Here is a 20,712-nt window from a genome sequence, read left to right as displayed (position 1 = left end):
CGATTAGCACTGCTGATGGCAGGTACCAGCTGCTTCTGTAGCACAGAGCATCCACAGCATGTTCTTGCCCCCTTCCCCTCCAGGAACACGACATCTTGGCACTTCAGCTCTTCTTTGAAGACTCGATCCATGACCAGGCAGCCAGAGACTGGCCATGGAGCATTGTTCTCCAGGCAGGTACAACATAGCAGATGGCTGGGGAGCAGCATGGTGAGGGTTGTGCCATGGGGAGGTTTCTGGCTGCATGTCATGGCCCTGCTCCACAATGATGGGCTAAACACAGCAGGGCAGAAGGTACCCATGAAAAGCTTGTGGTTGAACGTGGGATGCCACATCTGTAGTTACCAATACGCTACCAACAGAATTAATAAATAAAATATTCAAAAAATTTCTCAAGAAAAAAGCCAGAAAAGCTGAGTCTTCACTTGGTGACTCAAGAGGAAACTTTGGTCAGCAGCCACACTGCTGTGAGCCCTTGGGCTGTCAGACACATTACAAAACATGGATAACACCCACATCCTCTCAGGGAGGGAGCCAGGAAAGGCAACAGAAGATGGATGAAAAGCTCTCTGCATGTCTCATGCCTGGCAGAAGAAAAAATACACTTACACACATGAAAACGATCTCTTGCTATGGCCCATTGTGCCATTGCATGCAGCTGAGTACTTGGGAAGCGCATCAGGGCACTGACACACGGGGTGGAAGAATTGCTCCAGCCTGCAGCAAAATCTAACGCACACCAACGAGCCCTGAAACAAGGGGTAAGATATTCTTCACAACCAGAGTAGGCAGATACTGTGCATTCTCCTTGTTTTTTCTGCCTCCATCTGCAGATACGGCTTGGGCTGTGGGCAGGGTTGGCTTTTTGGAAGTTTTTTTTGTTCTGTTTAGTTTCTGGGTTTTTTTAGCTGTTGTTTTTTAGCTTCTGGTTAAAGCATGTCTGGTTTAGATTTGCACCAGCTTTGGGGCTCTAGATTCTGTGTACAGGACCTACAGCCCAGGAAAATGAGCTGCTTCATCCTCTGATGGCTGCAGAGAGGCCTCCCTCTTCCTACCTGTTCTGAGAACATCCACAGAGGATAGATGCTGGAAACACCTGAGCTAAAGTTCACTGTGTTTACATACACAGAATCAGATTTGAAAGGTGAGCATCACTTTGCAGCTGCTGCAGTGGACAGGGAATTTAATTGCCACACAGAGACACAGGCCCATACAGGGGAAAAATGGCTATGCGATATTTTCAATTGAAAGAATCCCATTTGGCAGATATCATTATGCACATCCTACTAGGTCACTGATGCCAGAGTAACTCCAGTATCAGTTCTGTAAATGGTATTGTGTGTTACCAGCATTGCAGAACACCATGGTCTCTCCCACACGCAGATGCACACATACAGTTTATCTACTCAAGGCCTCCCAGGGGCTCTGTTGTGAACAACTTCCAGATGTTCCCACTATCGCCTTTGCCATAAGATGGTGCAAAACACAGCCCACAGTGCTATGCAACAGTGATACTCAGGAGCACATAGGTCTCCAAATCCTCAAGAAGACATTTTCATTCTATTACTGCATGCTTCTCTTTTGCAGAGGATTCTGGTTCCTGGCTAAATTAGCCTGTCCCTAATGACTTTACCTTACCGACTGTAACTGGTTTTGGTTTGGATGTCTCAATCCATACAACATCACCCTAAAGCAATTGATTGTTTTTAAGCTGGATATAGGTCTGATGTCTCCTCAGACAACTAGAGCTGAGAATTTAGGAGAACATTTTAAAAGTTATCAGCAGTAACTGAAGCCCTTACTGGATGAAACCCCTATCAAGGACCAGAAAGGAGCAGACAAGTACAAGGAGAATACATTATTGCTACAGGGGAATGATGTATTTTCCAGCAAGTCATTTTTCCCCTGCTGAAGTCCAGAAACAGCTTAACACAAGCTGCTATAGCATAACATGCTCCAGCAGAGAGGGGGAAGGTGTCCTGCAGCAGTAAGCCATCCCCTTCTGGAGAGCCAGCCTGAAGCAGCTCCTCCAAGCACCACCAGCATGGGTGGAAAACCAGGTCCTCAGTGAAATGAAAGACTTCAGTGAAAGACACTTCAGTGGGAAAGCATCAGGGGGCAGCCCACAGATCTGTGTCTGTGTTTCTTTCCCCAATGTCCTTCGTTTGGAAGCTCACTGACAAGGCAGTGGGACTGGCACCTGGCTGAACTTGGCCGTGCTCTGGGCAGGAGTGTTCAGTCGCTTGCTCCACCTGCAGCTCTGAGCCCCCTAAGCTGGTGCAATGATAAATGCCGTCTCCAAGTGCAGAGACAGCAGGTTGGACAAGCTAATGAGGCCACTGAGACCTTGTTCAGCTGATTACACCTCACCAGGGACGATTCTTTGTTCTGACTGCTGTACCTGCTCATACAGGGTCTGATCCTGCATCCATTCAAGTCAAGGCTCAGGCATTTACTGTTGCTGGGGTGCAACATCAGGAGAGTGCAAGGATACAACCAGAGGAGAAGGAAAAGGACAGACCAATTTTTAAGTCAGGTCTGTTTCAGCAGCAGCTGACCCAGGCACACAAGCAGCCTCTTCACACTCACCTGGCCAGTGGCACCAGAGGAAATGCTTACACAGGTCTTGTTTGGACCCTAGATTCCCTTGGTTATCCTGGGTGGTTTAATAAGTGACTTTCTATGAGACAGAAGGCCTCTGTCCATCCACACAGACGATTTCTATGCACGTCTTCATTAATGTGCCATGTGCTGGCTCACAACTAAGCTGTCTTTGTGAGACAGGATATTTTTAATGCAGGTGCCTTACTGCCAAGCTCTGCCTAAGTCCAGAGCTAATGTTTGCCTGGGGAACTGCAGCCTTTCCTGTGCCAGCAGAAGGGCACATGTGGGACAGATTTGTTCTTCTTCCCCCTTTTCCAGAGGAGCTTTAGGTTGTTCTGACATAGGAAAAACCCCACTATCTGGCTGTAACACACTGTAGTAGCAGATTCAAGCTTTTGTATTTGCAGACTTCACATGACCAGCACCTGGGGTTTCTGTAGGAACTGGGAAGGCAGGCCACTGCAGGGCTGCTCTAATCTCATTAAACTACTGCATTCTGTTGATGCTCTTGGTTTCTACACTCTGAAGCATTAAAACCTCAAGCACCACCTCTAACAGCACAGAAACTTGTTGAGAACAGGTCTGTCATGCTGAGGACTGCAGCGCTGGACCTGCAGGGAGGATAACAGCAGGACCTTGACTGGATCCCCCATTCAACCCTGTTCATGGAGAAAAGCCTACCCAGTCCCTTTTGCTCAAGACTGCTGTGTGCTTTGCAGGCATACTCGCCTCTACACATTCCTTTATAATGTTATCTTTCCATGATAAAACACTTGCACTGCCTGGGGAGGCTGGTTAACTGACATGCAAAGACAGAGGCAACCTGTGAAGCTTTACACAGTACAGAAATCAAATTCAAAACCACATTTGCAACACTGCATGAGAACTCAAAGCTCTTCCAACTTCAAAGGAGAGTTTACACCATTGCAGCACTCATACATTAATAAAAAGAGCCTCAACCTGACATTTCTCAAACTTCATTCGAAATATAATTGCGAGAGAAGATCAAAGACTGGGGGAAATAAATGGGTTTGCATTACCACACACACAGCAGAGCACAGTGAGCAGGAGAGATTAAAAAAAACCAACAAAAACCCAACATACTGAGCCACAGAAAGAAAATGCTGTAAAGAAGTCATCCCTACAACTGTGATGCTACACAGTCATTTTCTTCTGACATCCCTGCTTGCAGCCTCGAGCAGCCAGCAGCAAGCCTTGTCTGCACCAAGGCGGGTGCTGACCACTACGGAATGGGCTTGTGAGCTCTGGGCCACAAACAAGCTGTCCCCATGCCAGGCCCAGGCCAGTCAGAGGGACGGGCACCAGCCTGCTATACTCCAAGCAACGCAGACCTTGCAGTTGCCACAGGGGCCACAAGTTCTGAGCTTGGCTCTCAGGTGCAAGGGAAGCAGCCTCAGAACAGCACTGAGGAACAAAGCCACCAGCCAGGCAGCCCAGTCCCAGGGAGCAAGGCTAACCTGCCAGCACCTCTCCCTTCCCAGCTAGGGCCAGGCCATGATGGGCTTCAGCACCTTATGGGACCAACGTATGGGATCAGCATCATCACTTGGCCTTGCCAGAGACTGCATATTCCTGGCACAAAAATGAAAGCATGCAGCCAACTTTACAGTAAAAATAACTCACAATTCTGACTCAAAGTAACTTGTTTGTTATCATTGACTTTCACACCCAAGAGTATTACAAATGAACAATATTTTTCTCTGCTTTAAGTCAGTGCAATTCCTCATTTGGCACAACCTTATACTTTGTCATCTTACAGCATCCCACGTATAGTCATCTGTCATGACAGTCAACTATACATCAGCTGACAGTCAGCTGTCAGTCAACGAGAGAAAAAAAACCCACACTTAAAGGCAGCAACTTTGTGACTGTAGTTGCATAAGGACCCACATCAGGACATGGGAGATGCATGGCACTCAGGGGGCCTTTACATACAGTATTTTATGTATTTCAGCTGGTAACATCTTAGAGTTGTGTGGGTGAGGTGGAACCAGTTTCTCATAATCCGTTAAAGGTCAAGAGCGGTTTAAAGTACCCAAGTTTATGCCTCATTTAGCTGACAGCTCCCTGCTTCAGACAAAGCTCCGAAGCACTACCTGCTCTGCAGAAGGAGAAATTGAGGCACCAGGAGACTAAGGGGAGCTGAAGTCCCCCTTCCTGCCTCCCTCCTCCAGTGCTGGCCCCTGAACAACTGTGCCAGGTAGAGTACTCCCTCATGCTTCTCTCTGCGGAGGAGCAAGGGGTGGGGAAGCCCTGCTGCCTGGGAAAGCACTCACCCATGGCTCGCTCCAGTCTCAACTTGGGATGGGGAAGGGAAGTTCAGCTTTTCATTAGAAACGTGCAGGGAAGATGAAGTCAGAAGAAGGGCAGCAGCTCAGAAGTGGATAGATTTCTTGACCAAGGCCCACATCCCCCTTGCTGTGGGTCCCCACTGCCCTTTTGTCCCCATCTGGGAGCTCACGAGTGGCAATTTCAGCTCAGCATCCAGCAGAAGCAATGCTCCCGAGCTATGATGGCAAATGGACTCCAGGTAGAGACAACCCCTGGCAGATTTCCACCTCATGACACCTCCTGTGGGAATCAGGGACACTCCTCTCCTCCTCTCCAGGACAACAATGGGCACCCATGAGCAGGGTCCTCCCCAAGTCTTCACTATTCGCCAAGAGAATGCGCCGTGTGCATGAACACAAATGCATGCCACACGTGGGAATCACTTAGGGAAAGGGATTGAACAACACTTCATCCAGATCAACAGTAATTCTCCTCTGAGGAAAGGTCTGGGTGACAGCAAGACAAACAAGACTGCTGGGTATAAACACTGTGAATAAGTCTGGAGTAAAGACATGGCTGCCTTAAAACAGCTCCCGCAGCCCATCACAGCCAAGTCACACTTGCAGTGATTCACCACTCACCATCTCCACGAATAGGATGGAGTGAGTGGGTTTAAAACTGGGAAATGGAAGAGAGTACGTGCATTTGTAAAACAAACAATCCATTCAATTAAAACAGCACACCTACCAGCCAGGCACACACCACTGGAAGCATTTAGTATTCTGCATTTATAATCCCATGCTATTTGAAAGACTCATTTAAAAAATTTGCACTCAAGTTCATGTATTAATTTGCTACAAATACGATTGTGGTGAATTAATCTAGAAGTAAAAGAGCTCAAAAACCACCAAAAGATACCAAAATATCTCCAACAGAAGTCCCAGAAATAGCACTTACTAGAGGTAGGATGCCTCGATTGTGCTGCTGACACAATAAAGTGATACCAAGTTGGGGGGGGGAGGTGTTTTCAGCCTCTAAAGACTCCACTGGAACACTCCTAATATTTTACTACCCAGCAGGTAGGTTGAGACAACCTTAATAGGCCAGACGCTTTCAGCAAGAACACTGCCAGCAACCAAGAAAAGAACAACGTACATGCTCCTCATGCCACAGACAACTCGAAATCACCCAGCATGTGAACTGCAGGTCCTGTGGACTCCACGTAAAGTCACACTCACTTTTTTCCCTATTACTGGGCAAGCGGAAAATAAAAGACAACTTTGAGCAGTCTCAGGCTTTCAAGCCTCTGTGGCCTGTTTTTACAGCAGATCACATAAAGCCCAACAGACCCTGTCTTCCCGCAGTGGGGAACTGAACTCCTTTTCCTGGTAGCCTGCATGAGTATTGCTGCGCTCGCATAATTCACTTGGCTGCATGTGCTGTATGCAGACAGTCCATGCTGCACACGAGTCTTTTGTTTCCATCACCCTGTCAGGCTGAGGAGCCCGCCAGCTGGAGACAGCAGGTGCTTGACGTTCCGATAAGCCTCAGCAAAACAGGGATTGATTTGCTTTCAATTTTACATTGGAGTGTATTCATTCATTAATAGGCAAACATATAGAAAATATATACTCCTGTAAAGTCACCAGAGGGCTGGACTCGGTGCAGTGAGTCAATGCTCTGGGACAGTTTGGCCAAAGGTTTAGCTGGGAGGGTGCCTCACCCACTAAAGTTGTACGATGGAGGACAACACCTCTGGACAGGTAAGAGACAGGTCCAGTCAGAATAATCACCATACTTAACCCTCTCTCCTTAAAGAGAACTCTCTCCTGGTGGGACTACCACCAGCTGTATGTCCCAGCAGCCAAGGGCCACATCCACCGTGCTGTCAAGTGGCAGAAACGAAAACAACAAGGAAGCAGGATTTACCAGCCACCAGCCCAAGGTGTTCAGGCAAGGGACCATGAGTAGCCCCAGATTCATGTTCACAGTTCCATATGGACAGGATTCTGAGAGGAGAGCCTAAAATTCCTTTAAAGTTATCTGTAAGCTAAATGGGAAGGGGTGAATGCCAGGAGCTGATGGAAGCCCAGGCGGGTATCAGCTGCAGCACCCTCCCCAGCCATGCTAGTTCAGACGCACAAGATAACAGCACAAAACACCCCACAGCATATCAGGCAAGAAATGTGGGGTTTCTTCAGCTCTGGGGGGTTATCTCTGCTGTCTGGGTGTACTCGGTTTCCTTCTAGTTCTTCCCTTCCTCTTTGGCCAGTCTCACTGGTATGGGCCTGCTGATCCAGCAAAATCCCCTCACATCCCTACTCCAAGCACAGCATTAGGGTTTACAAATACTAAAAAGGGAAATGGCTTAGACCAAAGTGATGAAGAAAACCCAAAGCATTTACATGAACAAGCAGGCTTGTTAAAATCCCTTTGATATTTTTTTTTTCCCCTGGACTAAGCAGAGATTTGGGGTTGGTATTTTTTTAGGGTCTTGCAGCCCTGTGACGTCTGCTGGTTCAGTCCCATTAGCTTTTGTCTTCACTGTTTTCCAGACAGGCAAACATAAGCTATTCCAGCCATGGCCTTGATAACAAGGAAGCTCTGAATTATTCTTAACAAAAGGGCAGCAGCTAAACCTATTAATACCAACTGAAAACCCACCAGCTGGCAAGAAAAACAGTGTATGATCAGAGTCTGCCCCGCTGGCTTTGTATTTGTCTTCACTTGGCCTGATGCAAGCACAGTGCTTGTAGCTGCTGCGCTCTCCTACACTTTTGGCCATATTTTAATGCACATTTATATAACCAGAGAAGATGTGAGAGACGACACAGGGAAATCGTATCTAAAGCTCTTGGAGGTAAATCAAATTCTAAACAGACAAGCAGGTCAGTAAAGCGTTACACACGTTGGACTTCCTGGTTTCAGGTGACACAACCTGGTCCAGGGACTCAATGGTCTCAGTCAGTACCTTTGAGCAAGTAACTCCCTCAAAGCCAACACTGAAATTGACGTTTAAGTGGAAAAAAAATCCCAACATTCTTAAGAGAAAGAATAAAACACGCACAACAAATGCAGGACTAAAGCCTGTTTCTGGACGGAGCCCTCTTGTCACTGCAAGCCACCATAGGGAAGCAGGTAAGAGGTGACCGTTCTGCCCCGCCAAACTCCACCCGTTCTTTAGTGAAGCAAAATAACCAAGCATCTTCCCCAAAGACAAGATGAAACAAAGGCGATGCCTGGGAAAGCTCAGCCGGCTCAACAGCGGGAGCCCTGCAACGTCGGCAGTGCCAGCCCAGCTTACCGGGACAACGAATGATAAAAGGATGAAGGATGGAGGCCGACCTCTCGCCGAACAGGGCCAGCTGTGGACAGATGTCCAGGCATGGCAGGAGGCAGAGCTCACTGCCCATGGCCTGCCAGCCCACCCCAAAACGATGCCAGCGACGAATGCCGCTGCCAAGCGCCGCGGTACGGGGCCATGAGGCTGGGTGGGGTGGGAGCAAGCCGATGGAGCGGGCTGCAGGAACACATCTGCAGGGGGATGCTGGAGGAGAAATCCCGCTCCGCCAAGGCGAGAGCCGCTGCCTGCTCCGCTGCTCCCGCTGTAGCCCCGGAGGGACCCCGTGCCCGGAGCACCCCCGGCACCGCCGTACCGAACCGCACATCGCCAGCACAGGCAGCGAACGGCAGGACACGGCCCTCGGCCCCTTCCCGCCCCTTCGCGCTCCCCTTGGGCTGCAGGCTGCCGCCGCCCCCCGCCGCTCCGCTCACCCCGTATGGCGGCGATGAGCGCGTTGCCGTCCTTGATCACCTCCTTGATGAACTTGTTGGTCCGCTCCAGCTCCTGCTCGTAGCACTTGAGCCGCTCTCGGAAGTCGGGGCTATCCAGGTAGCAGTCGCTGAACTCCAGCGGCGGGTGCCCCATGGCTCCGCGGCGGCCGCTCCTCCCGCCGCCGGCACCGCGGCGCTGCGGGCCGGGCGGGCGCGGTCACGGCGCCTTCCCCCCGCCCAGGCCGCCCCACCGGGAGGGAGGCGGCCCCGCCTGCGTTGCCATGGACGTGCTGGCCGTACGTGACGCGGCGGCCCGACGAGGCGCGCCTTCATGACGTAGCGCGGCCTCCACGTCGCCTGTGAAGCCAAGATGGCGGCAGCGGAGGGGAGCGGTGACGGGGGACCGTTGGTGAGCGGGGTCGCGGTAGCGGGCGGGAGCACACGGTCCGTCCCGGCGGGCCTCAGGCGGGGCGGTGGCGCTTGGCTGCGGGGCCGGGCGTGCGGTAGGGCCCGGCGGGGGAAGGTTGAGTGGCCCCGGGGCAGCTCCGGCCGCCCCGGGCTCCGGGTGGGCCTGGGGCGCTGAAGCAGTGGCAGGCCGCCGCTGAGGTGCGGGGCGCTGGGAGGCCGCCGCGTCACTAGCGAGCAGGGCCGGGGAGTTGGAGCCGTCGGGCTCCTCCGTGCCGCGTACCGCCTGCCTGATCTGCCTCCGAATTTACTGTAGAATTGGTCGGGCTGTTCTGTTTGCATCCACCACCGGGTGAGCGCTTTAAGCTTGGGTGGAGGAGATCAGTTCTGTTGGCAGTGCGATTGGCAGCCTTGACGCTGTGCTTGGGCGGTCGATGTCTGTGCCATTTGTCGTGTGTTGTTTCCCCTTGGGGCCTTTGAAAGGCAGTGTACTCAGGTGCACCCGTACGGCTGTCGGGCATTACATCACAACACAGAGAAGCTTTTTACTTCCGTTAGTTGCTGCTGCCTAAGTAAGGTAGAGTGCAGGTTACTGGAAGTTACTGAAGAAATGCTTTGCTTGTACTACTGCAAAATGCTTAAATCAGGCAGACAGCAGCTGAACCCTACTGTTGTGACTGTGTCATTAAGTGTTGTATCTTTGAATTCTGAGCTTTCACCCTGAACTCAGCTGAAAAACATTCGAAGTGAATGTGAACTGGTTTGTATTTCTTTCTAAAGGTTTTAAAACCTATTCAGTTTGCAGGTCTTGCAGATGTGTCAATATCCGGAGATATCCCAGTGGAAGGGGAGATTACTGTTCCTGTCGGATCTCGCTCTTCTGACGAAGATTACTCCACATTGGACGAGCCCGTTAAGGATACAATTGTGAGTCTGTGTCTCTGCCTAATGCGAAACACATGTTTTGCTGGTATCTTTGGCCAGCTGTTATGCAAAACCTGTATTTTTGCATAGCTTGACTTCATTGTAAGTTTGAGGATTTTATTTTTTGGAACTAGCCATTTAAAACAAATTCTTGCAGCTCAAAAAATACTTGAATTACGGTCCCAAAGTTTCTCTGTGATCTCAAAATCTGCAAAGGCAACAGATGGACCTTGGGAGAAAACTCTCTTAACTAACAGGGTTTTTCATTAATTTTCTTTTCCTAGAGGAGCAAACTAACTATTGTTCTTAATTGGGTGTTATTAAATGTATAAAATATTGTGGTTGTTAAGGAATGCACAAAAAAAATAGGCAGTGCTTGTTGTGAAGGATGCTGCAGTGATTTTTGGGTTGGATGCTGTTTAGATTTAACACCAGTACTCTTTTACTTCTGTCTTTCTGGTTTTAGTTTTGGACTGTAATTGTTATGGAAGGATAAATTAAAGAACTTCTTTGTTTCAGATGAGAGATCTCAAGGCTGTTGGGAAGAAATTTGTCCATGTCATGTATCCAAAGAAGAGTAGTGCACTCCTCAGAGACTGTACGTATAAGATGACATTCAGCATCTTCAAAGGATGTTTTGTCAGCAGGCTTAGCCTGCGTGGGAAGAGTTTAGTGGAACAGGGATTCAGAAGTGTCTGATCCATGTTTTCTGTTCTTGTAGAACGTTGAATAGGAAATATGAAAACTTGGAGTGTTACCAAAACTCTTAAAAGTGTGCCACAACATGCAGGGCAGTTTTCTTCAGCAGCTGGCATATTGATTCATATAGTATTTGTACACATTATATTTATACATAACTTATACATTATTTATTTATACCTATTTTGTTTATGTATATATATATAAATGTTTTATTTATACATATAATATACATATAATTTAATTTGTTTATACATTTATATATTTATACATAATTTTAGATTATGGCATGCTATATAAGGAAATTATAAGGAAGTGTAATATGGGAAAGGACACACTGGGAGTTGGAAAAGGTATTTCATTGCTCCCAGGAAAATGAAACGGAGTGTCATGCTATGATACTTACAACTTTATTTTTTCCTTTCCCTACAGGGGATCTTTGGGGCCCTTTGGTGCTTTGTGTCTCACTTGCACTGTAAGTATTTATGGTGTGTGGATTTGGGTTTTTTTAGTCTTTCACATTTGAGAAATGAGAAATTAAAAGTTCTGATTACATGTGTGAAATTAAGTTCATCTGATCCTTCTCTGGTCTTCTGCAAGCAGCTTGTTTAGATTTTCTAATGAAACATGTTTGTGATGCTTTAAACCTGCTAGGGACCTCCCATCTTTACAATTAGGATTTAAGGGCGAACTCTTCCTAGTTCCCTGTCTTAGGAATGCCTGTACTGAAAGGTACCTCGTCCAGTTCACATTGTCCTTGGTTCTAATGCATTTGACTGACTTTGACCCTAACCTGCTGGCCAAACCCTTTGTCTCAGAGCTGCAGTGTACGTGCTGAGAGGCTATTGTAGTAGTTTGTAGATGGGGAGTGATGGTGACTTCTCTGGAGCATATGTGTGCAGGTCTGCCTGGGTGGGAGGGAAGTCCTGGTAAGATCTGTCAGCTAACTGTGGCACACTTTTGTACCCAGGTACAGAAGCCATGCAGTAAAATGTTGGTGAAGCTTTAGCAGATATAAGGGGTGTAATTTAAATATTTAAATCAGCGTGTGCTCACTTGTCCAGGCTTTGTGTTGCTCATTTCCAGTAGTTATTACAAGGTTTCTGTAAGGCTTGCGTGTTTTATCATGTACTGTGCTGCCTGGTTTGAAAGGTTACCAAACTTTTGGTAGTTCAGGTTTCATCTTCTAGCCTGTTCTCTATTTTTATTTCCTATATGCTTACACAGTCCTCAGATTAAAAAAGTGGACTGAAATGCCCTCAGCTGAGCCACAATCATCTTTCTTTCCTATACAAAATTGAGGATATTACTGAAAATAAGAAAACAAATAAAAAATGATTGGTCTGCAGCCTAACTGAGGATTAATGTTTTGAGCTCATGTTATCTACTCCAGGCCTATGAAAATTCAGTTACTGATTACAAGTGACTCCTTTTATCTGTTACCTACGACAGGATGCTTCAGGGTGGATCAGCAGATAGTAAAGACGATGGAGGGCCTCAGTTTGCTGAGGTCTTTGTCATCATCTGGTTTGGTGCAGTTGTCATCACACTAAACTCAAAGCTGCTTGGAGGAACTATGTGAGTACTGGTGTATTTAGTAGCAGTTAAAATGCTCCCACACGGGGAGTTTCTGCAATGCTTGGGCTTGACTACTTTTTTTCCCCTTTTCTGTTGCTCTTTTCCAGATCGTTTTTTCAGAGCCTGTGTGTTCTGGGTTACTGCATCATGCCCCTGACGGTAGCAATGCTGGTGTGCAGGCTGGTGCTGCTGGCAGGCTCTGGGACCATCAGCTTCATTATTCGTCTTATTGTAGTAGTGGCTATGTTTGGTTGGTCAACATTAGGTGAGTACTTTTGTGTATTATAATGCTGTTGCATACTGAGTAGTGTGACACTTAAAGGGGTAGATCTGCATGCATTCTGTTGGGTAAAGCTAATGGATATAATAGTTCAAAGTGTTACTTAGGCTGCTGAAGCATTGCAGAAATAGTTCTTCCAGTTCTTGTGCTGGCAGAGATTCAGCTTCTGGCTGTGCTTCTGTTGATTTTCATGGTCATATGCAGATTGTCTTTGGCAGGAGGATGATAATTTACTATTAAACTACATGTGAGACTCCTCGGTGTTTTATTCTGTGATCTATATTATAAATACTATTGGACAATGCTTATTTCATGCAGATGCATTTGCATTATTTTTCCTGCTCTTAATCTGTTACGTCTTATTGTTTAGAGTGTTAATCCGCATTTGTCTTTCTATGTGATAAAGAAAGTTTTAATTGGGGTTTATAGACCATTGGTATTGGGCAATGGATGACTGTTTTCTCTTGCAACGTAATTGCAATTAAGATCCTAATTCAAAATTGTTAACATCTGCAGGGATCTTGGGCTTTTAGTTTTATGCTGCTTACATTTCAAGTATTTTTCTTTCTCGCCAGCATCTACAGCTTTCCTGGCAGACAGTCAGCCTCCAAACCGCAAAGGTCTCGTTGTGTATCCCATCTTCCTCTTCTACTTTGTTATAAGCTGGATGATTCTCACCTTTACACCTCAGTGATCTCCTGTCAGAAGAGACTGTGTAACATAGACTGGAGTTTTTTTTCATGAACGCTGCAGTTAATCATTGGCTTTATCTCTTTCTAATTTATATATACAGAGATATATTGTAAAAAGGCAGGTTATGGGATAAAGCCAGAGAACTGCAAAAATTGGTCATTTGTATGTCCCTCCTTTTGAAAGTTACAGAGGTCCAGCTGCTAAGGGTTTTTTTATTTAGCCCTGCTCTTCAGTTGTGTTAAATAAAAAAATGCCCACTGTGACAGGGATTATTCTGCCTGAGGAACAGAGCGGGAGATCCTGAAATTTCAAGATGTTGGATAGATGAAGATGAAGTCATAGGATCATGCAACTTGGCAGAATTCTTGCTTGTGCTTGGATTCTCACTGAAGATGAATATGCCTTATGAAATAATAGACCTTCATTGCCATTACATGTTGGCTATTGAAGAAGTGTGTTTGACACCTTTTCCATTCACTTCTAGAGTGGTGAAATGTATATAAAGGGCATCATACGACTGAGCTTTCAATTTGAAATTAGATTTCAGCAAAAAAATATTGGATCCATTTTGCAGTCAGTTGGAGCTGGGCAAAGGGAACTGCCTTTGCTCGTATTCATGCATTGTCCATTTGTTTTATCCCTTCATACACCAAGAAATAGTGTTTCAGCCAAATGCCTTCAACACCATAGTTATGCTGACTAATCCATATATCTCATGAAAGGGAGAGTGTTTACACTGGATAGTTAAAAATCTTTTTGTGTGACCATAGATTAGAGTTAGAAATCCTGGAGAGCAGTCAGAACTGGTTTGCAGCAGGGATGTTACCACTCTGCAGGGAAGGTTATCTGCAGAGCACCAAGCAAAGCGTATGTATGCAGAGTATATGTTAAAGGCTTGTGTGAAGTAAGTTGAGGTTTTGATACAGAAGATGTTTGGGTGCTGACACACCACACCAGGAGTTATATGTCCTAAAGTTTTAAAATGGGTAGGAGGAAGAAAGCAAATGATGTTGAAGCTGGTGACTCCTGTGAAGCAGGATGTGAATTCTGGTCTCAACTGCTTGTACGTGACTTTTCATTGGGTTGTTTACATGGACAGCAGTTCACCATGAATGTGTACAAATTTGCATATTGTTTCTTTGTACTTACAATGAGATGTGAGAAACTTTAATTTGGGGTTGGTTGGTTTGCTTGGTTTTGCTTAACACTTTCTAAAAGGGAAGGAGGCTTGCTTCTTCTCCAGTTCCCTGCAGGCACACTTCTGTACCTCACCTGGCAAATTGCACTGGTGTGCAAGTGTGTCATTTGTATTTCACTGTAGGGATTGAGACCTGGAGAATGGCTTTTTGAAAACTGTATAGAAATTATTTATGTTGTCCATTATTTTCAGTGAGCAGCCCAAGAGGAGGTCTTTGAAACATCTAGGGGTGAAAAAGCTGCTGTTAAAATGTCACTTTTCCTAACAATGAGCATCGCATTTCTTTTTTTCCTGTAGTAATTCAGATAGGCCCAATATTGATGTATGGTGGGTCCTGCTGAGGTGTAAATATGTCTAATTTATATTTATATATATAAAAGTGCAGTTTCTGCTCTGAACACTTCAAGTATTGGGTAGTTGGGATGGACGTTTCTAAATGTGCAGGTTAAAAGTACACTTTTGCATTTCTGGGAATATGAAGAGGGAAAGAAACAGCTGCTCTCAGCAGGGAACCAGCTTTGCTGATTGTTACCAGCAAGTGTGTGCAAACCTGGGGGCAGCATCGTCCCTAGACTTTCCTCCGTGGCTGTTCTGAGATGCTGCAAAAGGAGCTGTAGAGTTTCACAAAGCTGTTGATACAATGGAAATGGGGAATTTTTAAAATTCTATTAAATTATTACCAGTATGGAATGTGATTTTTCTTTTAAATGTGCAGTTTTCCATTCATTTAAACTTTTAGATATCCATTAAATTCCATTTAATTTCCATTAAACATTTAAACATAATTTAGCTTTATGAAGCTGATAAGAAATATTCAGGGGAAGTAGATCTAAAGCTGTTGATGGCTACAGTGGGATTCTTTGAGTCAAATCTTTCCTACAAGAAGTCAACCGTGCTTCAGAGAAATCCTTGGAATTCTGTCTCTTGTGTCTTGTGACTTAAGTGGATAGTATGTCTGAAAGACAATCGGAGTAATATTTGATTGATTTGGTATCTTTTTGGGAAGAGGGGAAACAATTTTTAAGATAAATTAAAATTCCAGCTTTTTCCTTTCTTGTTTATGACTTGGGTACAAGCCTTGTGATGGTTTGTTCTGTATCACTGCTCTTGGCTTACACAGGAGAGAAGAAAATTATTTTTATATTGACTAGATTTCAGCTGGTGTTTGAAGATTTCTAGTTGAGAGGTGGTTTTAATCTGAAAGAATAGGCAGAAATACACTCAGGTGGTGGAGGTAGGATTTTGTTTGGGGTTTTTTTTGTTTATTTGGTGATTTTGGGGGGGGGTGTTTTTGTTTTTTTTTTTTGATTCATGGCAATCCTTTAGTGTGGCAGCCATCATCTAAAGCTGTAAAATCTTAAGTGGGTTTATATCACTAAAGATGTAGCTTGCCCTAAGGTTTTAGCTGGCAGGATGCAGGTAATTTTCATGAGTTTTCATGTCTCCAGTTGAATAAAGTTTCCTGTGTCTTATCAGCAGTGGGGGTTTTTAATCATTATTTCTTCTGGCAGAGGATGTTAATGTCCTCAGAAAGGGATTTTGGCTGTTGTAGTTTATTGTCTTGATTCACCTTCCCATAGCTTTTTGTCATGTGAGATGTGCTTGGTGCTGGTACACTTAAAAGCATGTCACATATCTTAGAAAGTAATTATTTCCCCACCACAATGTTACAGTTGGTTCTGGAAGAGCCTCACAAAAAAAGAGTTATTTGGCCTTTCAACTTTGAAGATGGTTATTGAAAAAGATGGCCCTCTTTAAGTAGAGTGTAATTGATTGGGAAGGCAGAGAGCACCAGTGGAAATGAGCATCAGACTGATTTGTTGAAGATAAATGGTCTTGAGTGATTTGAGAAGCCAAAACTGGACTTTGTTCCTCTGCCAAACCTTGATGTTTTGTAGAGCCACCACTTCTCCTGGTCTGGCTTGTACCTCAGCAAACAGGCACTTCCCAAAGCAAACTGCCCATGGGCACAGGAGAACACAACTGAAAAGTTCCGTGTTTGGGCAAGCAAAATACCTTGAGCTTATTTGATGTTTGCAGACTGCCTACAATAAATGCCAATGGTAGTCATTTAAAATAATGGTATTCCTTGCAAGTGCTTGTTGGTTGAGTGGTGCTTCAGCTTGTTAAGCCCGCTCTGTAGGGCGCACACCATGAACACGTGCAGGTGAGTAATCCTGCTAACAGCAGCATGTATTTTAATCTGGTTTGAAAAGGTGCAAAAAGGCTTTCAAAAGGGAAAGAGTCTCTTCTTCCTTGTTGAAAGCCAGCCAAGGGAAAGATAGCAAGGGGAAAAGCAGATGTCCTGCCTTTAATGAAGTGTTTTAAGTTTTCTGTAGAGAAAGCAGATTTTTTTTTTGATGCATAAACCAGGCTTTTTTTCCTACTAAAATATTACCTTAATACTGTTTATCAGCTGAAGTTGTTCTGTGTGTTTGAATCTGAATTTTATTTTCATCTATTTAATACCAGTGAAAAGAAAATTAACTTCAAAATTTATGAATTAAAACACTGAAAGGTGCATAGGCAATCTGATGTGTGGATTTAAAGTACTGTGCACGCTGTACTTGTGGCTGGCCATGGTGGCAGAAAGGAGTGTTGGTCCATGGGATCTCCCCAGACCTGGCTGCACGGGTGGGAGGCAGTACCCTCAGCCAATGGAACCTCTCTATCAGAATCCTGTTAGCACTCAGAGAAAGGCTTTTTATATAGCCTGTGAGTTTGGAACAAATTAAAAGATTTTCTTTCACAGCTGAATTCTCCTTTGCTGATGGAATGCTTTAGACATTTGATTTGCGTGTGTGCATCTCTGAGATAATACATGGTGGTGGAAGCACCATGGTGAGGTACAAATTATTTCCCCCCCCCCTCCCCCGCTAGAAGAGCATCACTGCTATTACACATACATGTCAGTGCTGTTCACATGTTCTAGCCAGTCACGCTGATGTTTTCTTGGCACAAGGACTGGAGCAAGGATTTGGTGTGGGTATGCTGAGCCATTGCTATAGGGGATCAGCACTCTTGAGCTCTGTAGAGGTAATAAACAGCCTTGAATTTCTTGTTACAGGTCCATGACAGAGATGACCAAGTGCAGAAAGATTCTGCAGGGATGAGACCACACTTGTTACCCATGCCCTGGGTAATTACCATACCCTGGTAATTACATTACCAGGGAAGCTGTGCATGGGTAACAGCAGCAATGTGGAGGGGAAAACCTCCCCAGGCCCCTGCCCATAGCAGGGCACATGCCAGAACTTATCAAAGCTGAGCCAAATCATCAGTTTGCTCATGTTTTAATTTTGCTTGTAGTCCTGTCTGGTCATAGGCTTTCCTATGAGGAATGAGCAGCTGTGCTTGGTTTACCCTGAGATTGATGTTTATGTGGGGAAGCCCTCTCTGGTTTCCTTAAGCACCTCATCAACACAACTCTGCCCAGGTGGTGCTTACTGGGACTCAGTGGGATTCCAATACAAGGAGACTGCATAAGGCATGGCTAAAGGAGTGGCACTGGCTTGGTAGGAAGGTGGCCTAATCAATGCATGGCAATTAGAAACCATCCCCTACCGATACTGGAATTCACATTATGTCTTTGCTCCTGTAGTGTACCGGCAGAGATTCCCCAGCAGCAGCCTGGCACCCCGGCTGGGGAGCCTGAGCTAGGGCTGGTGGGAGCAGGAACAGGGATAATTTGTTCCATGGCCCTCGCTTCTTCTGTTGAAGACTGTCAAAATGTCCCGGTGGTCACCAGAGGGCGGCACGACCTTGCAGTCCCTTATAGCTTGGCTTTATCTCTCCTGTTTTACTTTGTCCCCCTTGGCTTTTCCTGCTCCACCGAAGGAGATCTGGGCTGCTGCAGCTTGGTTTTCAGATCCTGTTCAGAGAGGGCAAGGAGCCTGGAGAGGTGAGCTCTGAGCATCCGACCTCAGCCACCACCAGTGTGCAAGGAGGCTCACATCACTGTGCCTGGCCTGCTCCTGCTGTGGGATCTCCACATGGTCTGCCTCTTCTGGAGCACTTCTGCAATTCTGAGCAAGATTACTTTCAACAAGGGAGTAAGTCCATTTAGAACTATGATAGGAAATCACTAAAACCTTCTGGATTATTTCTATCTATTAGTCAATTAATGCGTTTACACTCTGAAGCATCCTCTTCTGCGTATCACAGATGAATTCCTCAGTGATATGCAATTTGTTTTACATTTCGCCAGGTTATTGATGGGTGGGATACTGAGCAAATGTTGAGGTTTGTGCAGAGTCAGGGCTTATTAGAAGCTTAGCATTTTAAAATGGGTCTTACATGAGTGCATAGCAAATTTTACCATAGTCTTGCTTTTGGTGTGGTGCTGATGTAACTGGAGTAGCTTGCCTTGCACATTAGTAAGAGAGATGTTATCAAGGGGCTCAAAAGAGCCAAAAAGATTGACCTTTTTGCAGAAACAGTGCTTTGCAATCTGTTCAGCTTTGCTCTTGGAAGCAAAATTGTTGCACCTGAAAGAATTGGAGAGAGACCACCCTGGTTCATCACCAGTTTGCACATTGTCCATTGCTGATGCTTATTGAGCAGATGGACTGTGGCTTCCTCCTCCTCTTCCATAGCCTGCCTGCTCTGTCCTGACACTGATGCCAAGGGGAGGACACTTAGCAAAAAGAAGAGTTAAACACAAGTGCAGACTGACTAGTAATGAAGTCTGAAAAATACTAAGATTTTGCCTTTGGCTACAGCAATGTGCTTTCTGTGTGGTTTGGGTTTATTTTCTGGAAACTCTGTATATTGTTATTGTTGGTCAAAATTAACTTTTTTTGCAAAGTTACTACAGACAAAATTACTTTGCTCTTAATGTGAACGTTAAGAATTGTTAGCAATTTAAGGTCACAAATCCCATTTGTTAACCAGACTCTTCAATCAATCAGATAATCTGAATGTTGCCCTCTGTTTCTTTGTTTTGGTGTTTTTGGGGGTGTTTTTTTTTTCTCTTCTCAACTAATGGGTCCAAATGTTCTGAAATGCAAATTCATGGCCCAGAAATGAAAGATGGTGGTGTTTGTTCTGTTTTTGTCCCCCAAGAGACACTTTATCTGAATAAAGCTTGAACTCTCCCCTCTCCCCCAGCTAATCTTTTAAGGCTAATATTCTGTGTGCTGAATTGTGCATTAGGGCAAGTGAACGGTGCAGGTAGCAGTCATAGGAAGGCTTTCCCAGTGGATTCAGGGAGTAACTCACCCAGCAAACCTGTTGATTGTTGGTACAGTGAACGCGTGACTCCTGACCTTTGGCTTTCTTGACAGACTGCGGGAGCTGGAAGTGAAGCTGGAGACTGCTAAACCCTCACATCTCTTGTACTCTGCTGTGTGCAGGGAGGTTTGGCTCTTTGAGGTGCTCCCTACCCCCAGAGCCCTTTGCGGGAGCTGGATGGGACATGCTGCACAGAGCAGGGTGGCGATCTCAGTGGAAGCTAACATCCCTGAAGGTATGGTGTGGCAAGGAGCTCGCACGTGTGGGGTTGCCAGTGTTGACAGATGTGAAAGTCACTGCATTGCTCTGCTGTCACCTTGTTCCAGGGTTGATGCCTGTGCTGCTCAGGGCTTGGCATGTGCATGGCAGGGAATGGGTCCCTGAGAGATGGGAGTAAAGATTTAATCTGGATTCTGTTCTCACTTGCAGTGAGAATAAAAAGCTATAAAAACCTGCACTTGCCAATATGGGAAGGATAGCTTAATTATTTCCATCTTGATCATTTTCCTTGAACCTTGTAATCCTTGGCCCACGTTTCAGAGTTCAAAGTGATTCACTCTCACAGGAAAGTGAACAGGAGTGGTTCTGTTCAGCGTGTTACAGCCTCTCCATCCCTGGCACCTCAGCACATCTGCCTCTCTAAGCCTTCTGTGTTTGGTAAGCTGCTGTTTGTGTTGTAGTCTGAAGTGAGGGAGCAGAAAGTCAATAGGAACCCCAGGGACAGTGAGGCAGACTCCTGCCACCCTGATGCTCTGTTCTTGCCATAGCAGGAGGGTGAGTTCTCCCAGTGCTGCTGTCATGCCCAGGTGGCAGGAGATGGACAGATCACCATTTGTCTCTGCTGAACTCCTCCTGCACATGCTTCTCCTGGGAGGCCTGAGACAGCATCTCCTGCACTGCTTGAAACAAACCTTCAGACAGCACCTGTATGCATCATATCTCAACATGACCCCTCCAAAGCTGCCTTCTTTCCCCAGTGCTATGTTGCTGGCAGTGGGAAGGGCATGATGTGAAGCACAGGTTCTGAAAGCAT

At 45.8% G+C, this 20,712-nt stretch overlaps 2 protein-coding genes and 1 long non-coding RNA gene across 6 annotated transcripts in view; 2 read left to right on the top strand and 1 right to left on the bottom strand.

Moving 5' to 3' along the window:
* Positions 1-8,913, bottom strand: part of OPHN1 (oligophrenin 1) — a 63,468-nt gene extending 54,555 nt beyond the window's left edge. For 2 of the 3 annotated variants that reach the window (XM_061361978.1, XM_061361979.1), the window contains exon 1: positions 8,671-8,913. In XM_061361978.1, the coding sequence (XP_061217962.1) occupies positions 8,671-8,824 (154 nt within the window). In that variant the 5' untranslated portion in view covers positions 8,825-8,913. The remainder of the gene's footprint in view (positions 1-8,670) is intronic. The other variant, XM_061361980.1, reaches the window with a different exon arrangement.
* LOC133216902 (uncharacterized) overlaps positions 1-20,712 on the top strand; it is a 448,875-nt gene that overhangs the window by 279,251 nt on the left and 148,912 nt on the right. The window lies entirely within an intron of this gene.
* YIPF6 (Yip1 domain family member 6) lies at positions 8,154-15,515 on the top strand. Of its 2 annotated transcripts, none has more exons than XM_061361981.1 (7): positions 8,154-8,367; positions 9,874-10,002; positions 10,519-10,597; positions 11,131-11,173; positions 12,151-12,276; positions 12,384-12,541; positions 13,132-15,515. In XM_061361981.1, the coding sequence occupies exons 1-7, from the start codon at positions 8,230-8,232 to the stop codon at positions 13,248-13,250; spliced, it is 792 nt and encodes a 263-aa protein (XP_061217965.1). In that variant the 5' UTR covers positions 8,154-8,229; the 3' UTR covers positions 13,251-15,515. The 2 variants fall into 2 exon arrangements, with proteins under 2 accessions (XP_061217965.1, XP_061217966.1); XM_061361982.1 differs by lacking the exon at positions 8,154-8,367 and adding an exon at positions 8,942-9,079.

This window comes from Neopsephotus bourkii, unplaced genomic scaffold, assembly GCF_033783945.1.
Source record: "Neopsephotus bourkii isolate Nb327-2 ecotype Australia unplaced genomic scaffold, CSIRO-AGI_Nbou_v1 NB_1067, whole genome shotgun sequence".
Lineage (NCBI taxonomy): Eukaryota > Metazoa > Chordata > Aves > Psittaciformes > Psittacidae > Neopsephotus > Neopsephotus bourkii.
This window is presented reverse-complemented; position numbering and strand designations above follow the sequence as displayed.

Coding starts and splice junctions, on each gene's coding strand:
- YIPF6 (XM_061361981.1), top strand. CDS start 8,230: ATGGAGGCCGACCTCTCGCCGAACAGGGCCAGCTGTGGACAGATGTCC. Junction 11,174..12,150: donor CTTTGTGTCTCACTTGCACT/GTAAGTATTTAT, acceptor TACCTACGACAG/GATGCTTCAGGGTGGATCAG. Junction 12,542..13,131: donor GTTTGGTTGGTCAACATTAG/GTGAGTACTTTT, acceptor CTTTCTCGCCAG/CATCTACAGCTTTCCTGGCA.